The 6,778-nt window shown below is 42.1% G+C and overlaps 1 protein-coding gene across 1 annotated transcript; it reads left to right on the forward strand.

The window, feature by feature from the left end:
• The first annotated feature begins 929 nt into the window (after window positions 1-929).
• On the forward strand, window positions 930-3,982 carry LOC147982889 (indole-2-monooxygenase-like). Its single transcript, XM_087539388.1, has 3 exons — window positions 930-1,472; window positions 2,642-3,070; window positions 3,146-3,982. Exons 1-3 carry the CDS (start codon window positions 978-980, stop codon window positions 3,767-3,769), a joined length of 1,548 nt encoding a protein of 515 aa, XP_087395514.1. The 5' UTR covers window positions 930-977; the 3' UTR covers window positions 3,770-3,982.
• Window positions 3,983-6,778: the final 2,796 nt, after the last annotated feature.

The raw sequence follows: 6,778 nt of genomic DNA on the forward strand, positions 1-6,778 counted from the left end.
CTTTATCCTCTGAATAATATTTATCTTTTAATTAACTGCATTTTTAAATTGAATTACTTCTTGTTATTTTTTTTAAATTTTTATTGTTTGAACTATTTATATCCTTGATTGATCTATGTGTGTAGGAATGAATGCTACGTTGTCGCCTTATTAATTGCTCCAAGTTCAGTGCACCCCACAGTGGTTGTTGGTTTTAGTACTCTGCTTGACTAGCTTATAAGCAACCGATCGAGCTTGTGATGATAAACTAAGCTGGTTCAGAAGAACAATTGCGCCGAGAGCTCCAGCGGTTGTATTATATGTGTGTATTTTTTGCTAATGTAAAATGCGCAATTTCTATGTAAATTGTGTGTAATTTTTGTTATTTTTTATTTTCTTTCTTCATAACGGGTAATACCAACGCCACTAATTCATTCTTCTTTAGGAAACTTCCTATTTTGTTCCCTTTATTTCTGTTCATTTATTTTTATTTTTGCCTTGTGTCTTAACAGGTATTGGGTCAATTTCTGTTATGTTTCAGACAATGCCCATGTATTTAGTAGGCTTCCGTTTGGTGGTTGCAAAGAGTCGAGTGCTCCTCTAGAAAATTTACTGGCCCAAATAATTGCAAGTCGATTTTGATTTTGCTGCACTGAGAAAAGTGGACGTGCCCAAATTATTTTTTCAGCCAACTTGTCCCTAACCGGTCCCTTATATTTTCCACTTTTTCTTTTTTGAGCGGTCACAGAAAGTTCATAAAACATGTAACCAAGACCCAAAGACTACCTTGTACAGTATGTTTTTAAGAATGAAAGCTACGTTGTCGCCTAACTAATTGCTCCAAGTTCAGTGCACCCCACAGCGGTTGTCGTTTCAAGTACTCTGCCTGGCTAGCTTATAAGCAACTGATCGAGTTTGCGATGATAAAACTAAGCTGGTTCAGAAGAACAATTGCGCCGCATAGCTTCTGAAAGTGCTGTGCTAGACATTAACTTCCCATGGCAGATCTCGTCATGCTAGAGACGCTTCCGACGGGATGGTTTCTATTCCTCTTCCCGCTCTTCCTCTTGTTTGTGTTTTATTACTGGTTCACTTGGAAGACAGGAAAAAGGCAACAGCTTGCAGGCAGACTCCCGCCATCACCACCGGCGCTGCCCATCATCGGCCACCTGCGCCTCCTCGGCTCGCTCCCGCACGTCTCGCTCCGCAGCCTCGCCAGGAAGTATGGCCCTGACGTGATGCTCCTCCGTCTCGGCGCCGTGCCAACGCTCGTCGTATCGTCGCCGCGTGCCGCAGAGGCCGTGCTGCGCACGCACGACCATGTCTTGGCATCACGGCCACACTCCATGGTCACGGACATCCTCATGTACGGCTCGTCCAACATCGGCTTTGCGCCATATGGCCAAGGCTGGCGGCAGGCAAGGAAGCTCCTCACCAACCACATGCTGAGCGTTAGAAAGGTGCAGTCTTTCCGCAGCGCCGTCATGGAGGAGGTAACTTTCAATGACTTTCTAGTTTTCGCCACACCACATTTGATAGAATTATTTTTAATATCTCGGCGTGAAACACATTATGAAGACATAAAATTGAAAAATGCATAAACTTCATCCTTTCCAAACCAAAAAAACTTAATATTTAAGATGATGAAGAAAATTGTGGATTGTTAAAAATCAAAATTAGATGGCGAGTTGACCAGAAGAAAATTAGAAAATGGGCTGGTCTGTCTATCCACAAGGCGGCGTAGTGCAGGTCCGTCGGACAAAAATATATCATCATATTTAATTAATATTTAACATAATTTGAAAGAAAAGCTATCCATAGATCATGAGGGTAAATAATATAGCTTGTGCTTCATTAAGAAATCTCAAAATAGAAAGGTGTGACAGCTCCCGGTGCCTAGGCACCGTCTACCAATAGTAAAATCAAAAAAAAAAATCTGAAACTTTGTAACATCAAAGATGATCAAACTTTGTAGGTTCTTGCAAGTTTTCATGCCAAAATATTATGTAGAGAAAGGTGTATGAACGAGTTTCAGATTTCAGTGCTAAAAATGCTCAAAACTTCAAGCACTGAGATCTTTTTCGTGTGTAGAGCTCCTCGAATGGTTTTTTGGTATGAAAACTGGCAAGCGCCTACAAAGTTTGACCATCTTTGATTCTGCAAAGTTTTAGATTTTTTCCTATTTGTTTTGATTTTAATGTTCATAGAGGGTGCCTAGGTACCCGGGAGCTGGAAAACTACTCTCGTCTCGAAACCAACTCAATCCAATTGGCACACTGAGGTCCTAGCAATTGCGAGAGGAAAGGTCATGGCTTGAAAATCCATCAGACATAGGAACGTGGAAACGCTCATACTACTCAACACCAGCAACAATCAAGAAAAGAGAGGTCAGGGCTTAGACGGTCTCCAGTTAACTGATGAATAAACAACATCCACTAGTTAGGATATTCCACATTTCTAAAAAAAATTGGGAGCTTGATTTTTTCTAGTTAATATGTCAGTTACCATCAGATAGGACGTCCCTTTTTATTCAATGATTTACTACTGTCAAGCCTTGTTGGTAATCTTCTTAGCATTTTCAGAAACTTACCATGTCAGAAACAAAATAAATAAAATTCACTTTCATTGTGCCCTCTGCTAACAATTGTGCATGCCATCATAGGTGAGCATGGTGATGGCCAAGATTCATGAGGCCGCCGCAGTCGTTGGTGTGGTGGACATGAGTGAGCTGCTCAAGACATTCACATATGACATGGCATGTCACATCGTGTCCGGAGAATTCTTCCTAAAAGAAGGACAGAGCAAGTTGTTCCAAGACCTCACCAATGATACGTCACTGCTGCTAGGAGGGTTCAAGGTGGAGGAGTACTTCCCAACATTGTCTAGGGTAGGACTGCTTAAAAGGACAGTCCGTGCAAAGGCTGAGAGACTAAGGCATAGATGGGCCGATCTGCTGGACAAGGTGATCGATTATCATGAGAACAAGGACAAGTCAGTGTTAGATAACCAGGGTAGTAATTTCGTCGATATTCTCTTGTCTGTTCAGCTCGAGTATGGTCTCACAAGAGAGCAGATGAAAGCTCTCCTAACCGTAAGTAAATATAATACCTTCCAGATTATTACAAATAAAAATTATTATAGTGTACTAATTAATTGATATCCACAGGATGTATTTTTCGGTTTAACTGACACATCATCTAACACCCTCGAATTCACAATGGCTGAGCTCATGAGGAGGCCCCGCCTGATTGGGAAGCTACAAGACGAGGTAAGGAGTATCGTACCCCAGGGACAGGAAATTGTTGATGAAGCCGACATTAGCAGTATGACATACCTAAGAGCAGTCCTAAAGGAGTCATTCCGATTTCATCCTGTTGCACCTTTACTTGCTCCACACCTTGCCATGGCTGACTGCAGCATCGATGGGTACATGATTCCTGCTGGGACGCATGTCTTTGTCAATGTATGGGCCATTGGTAGAGACTCTAGCTCATGGGAGGAAAGTGAAGAATTCATACCTGAAAGATTTACAGAGGAAGGCCGTGATGTGCATGTCAACTTTGTAGGGAGTAATTTTAAACTCTTGCCGTTCGGGGCAGGACGCAGGATATGCCCTGGTATAAACCTTGGAATCATGACTGTTGAGCTTATGTTGGCAAACTTGATGTACCATTTCGACTGGGAACTGCCAATAGGGGTTGAGAGGAAAGACATTGATATGACAGAGGTGTTTGGACTCACTGTGCGCCTGAAGGAGAAATTATGGTTAGTTCCAAAATCATGCATGTAACGGAACAAAATCTTCTAAGTAAATTTATGTTACCCGTATGTAGCCACTATAAAATAAAGGTTAATTCTAGCCATCAAAGGAGTCAGGATTTTCATCCTAGGCGTGGGAAAGAAAGTAATAACCACACAAGTATACCATGCATGTGATGTACTTTTCGTTTGAGCTTACTGTGGTTTTTTTATTATTGGCACAGTGTTTTATTAAGTTGGCATATCAACTGAAATGAGATCCGATCCGGATTAGCTCCATCTTCTCATTTAAATTTACAAATTGAAAAGTAAGGACTCATTCTGCTATTTTATTTTTATTCTTGAAATGTAACAAACTTAAAAAAATACTAGCACATATGCATGTGCGTTGCAACGGGATTACACCTGTTAAAATGCCGCTCCCAATCATAATAAGCGTAAACATACCCTTACTTTTTCAAGACTAATTATCCCATTGTTAATTGTGTCCAAGGATTTAAACATTTCGCTTAAACACACAATAGATAATAGAGACTGCCAAGTAAGAAAGCAAAGCTTAAAGGTCAGATCAATGGAACACCTTGTCAGCAACCTTCTTAGCTTCTTCATTGCCTAGAAATTCCTATAAACTAATCACTTATAATATCAAGTGGTTTATCTAGGACCTCTCATGCGGTGTGCTTACGCACAAAACTCACTTTACAGAGACAACATGGACTACTTTAACAAATAAACGTATGCATTGCAGTATCATGCACATGAGCAAATCGAATTGTAAAACCAAAATGCCTGGAAGGATGGAGAGTGTAAAAGGATAGACTACAAATACCTTCAGCCTATTTTGTAGCATTCCATCAATTCATGACCAAGCCTTAATAAAAACTGAGAATAGCTTACCATTGGATCTAGTAAATCAAGAATACCATAAGCAAGTCCGTAAGGAGAATTGTAGAATCATGACCAAAAAGTGCAAGAAAACACACACAAGAATTGCTTACACTGATACACTACAGCAGATCTCGTTCGGCCCCGACCAGGCAAGGAATCTGCGAAAAACTTGAATTATTTATGTTGTACAATGACCGGTCAAGTGGCATACAGTGATACACTACAGCTGACCCCGTTCAGCCCCAACCAGGCAAGGCCTTTCATGCACTAATGATGAATCTTGTTCTTTATCCCCCATCCAGATGCCAGAATAGCAAAGTCTTTAGGAGAACAACACTGGAGTATGTGAGTTCGAGAAGGTTGTTCTTTATCTTCCATCTAGATGCTTAGATCCTCCAAACCCATCCTCCAACTATCATGAGACAAACTGAGAAAGTCGCACAAAAAGATAACGTCGGTGTGCTGTTGTGCTCTATCTAACCTACAATTGCGTGTATCCTCAGATTTTTGTTAAGCACTGCATGGACATGTGCATCGAGAGCAATAAATATTCATGACGCTGATAGTAAGACCTCACCTTGAAAATCTGGTTCAGGAGGCAACACGCTCGCACACTCGCCACCAGCACTGTAGAATGGGCAAACACCTTGATGGTCGCGATGTAGGCAGCTCTTACGGTCTGTGGTGGCAGCGGAGACTGTGGAGAACAGGGAGGCGGCACTGATCATGACAGGCGAGTTAGTATGGACAGACAGGATGCTAGTACTCAGAGTCATCCTCGATGGTTGGCACTCGATGATGCATCGGTTTCTTATACATGAGCAAACCATCTCCCTGTTTATCAGCCATCATAGGGCCATCAAATTCAACGGGGCGGCCTCGTCGAGTACGGCGTCTCCACCGTCTCTGACATCTTCATCCACCCCAACCCCTACGCTCTGTCCTTCTTGTCACCGACCTCTCCTTCCTTGCCTCTCTCGGGTCTAGCGCGAGTTGCACGTACAACAAAATAGGTCAAAGGAGAGACGATCAGATTGAATAAGAAAAGCCTAGAGGGCAGAAGATTCCGAGCCATGAAAGAGGTGTCGGGCTGGTGCCGATGCGCGGCAGTAAGGCGGCGAAGCAACAGGGCGATGCGGGGAGGGGACGTGAGCACCGAGATCCAGTCTAGTGCACCCATCGCCCAGTCGACGACAGTCGCACGTTTTCCTCCTCCTCGTGAGGCTTGGTCCCCACCATGGTTTCTACCTCCTCTCTCTTTTGATAGTGGTATACCATATACGATATGGGCTGGACGTGTCTGTTTTGGTAGCAACATAGCAAGGGTGTTTTTCAAGTTGTGTACAACATGTGCGCCTTAGAAACATTATCAAATTTCCTTTTTCTTTTGCAGGAACGGACCGATCCATCGACGTGCGTCTTTTGCAGGAACAGATCACTCACATTGATTTTTTTTCTTGAGGGAACGGATCCATCCATCGATAGGTCGTGCCTGAGGAAAGATCAATCGCTTTTTTATCGGAACAGATCCATCCATCTTTCAAATCTCAACCGTCAATATTTATTGGTTACCATAAAATCAACGGTGATAAATACATGACGTATGGAGAACTATGAAAGCCTCCATCTTTTATTATTAGGAAAAGAAACGAAATAGACTTCCAAATGAATCTTTGGTTTTTTTCCTTGTGTGGCTCTACGACAGTATATACAAGCCATGCTAAAGGTACATAATTAGTAGTTTTGTCGAAACTACCTAACTGGTTGTTCGAACCGATTTAATTAGTATTTTAAATATGAACCTATGAGCCTTCCCTCATTGATTTCTATTAGAGAAACCCCTAGCATAACATGGTCCTTACACACTGAAACAGGAAAGAAGAGAAAGTAGAAGCTGCCATCTGCAGCACATCACCAGCATCAGCCAATCTAAAAGGCTAGTTCCTCTATCCTAACTCATAATAAATAAGCTGAAAAGTATTTGGAAATGCCCTAGCAACATAAGCACGACACGAAGGTGGGGCCTCAAAATTTTTCACCCAAATTGAGTACATAATATTATCAAACAAGCATCTTGATCTAGCAAATCATCCTACAATTCTTCTCCTCGTCATCTAGCCATCACCTCTTGCGAAAGCCTCTTGCACCGACT

This window comes from Triticum urartu, chromosome 2A (assembly GCF_056163025.1).
Source record: "Triticum urartu cultivar PI428250 chromosome 2A, HENAU_Tu73, whole genome shotgun sequence".
In the NCBI taxonomy this organism is placed as follows: domain Eukaryota; kingdom Viridiplantae; phylum Streptophyta; class Magnoliopsida; order Poales; family Poaceae; genus Triticum; species Triticum urartu.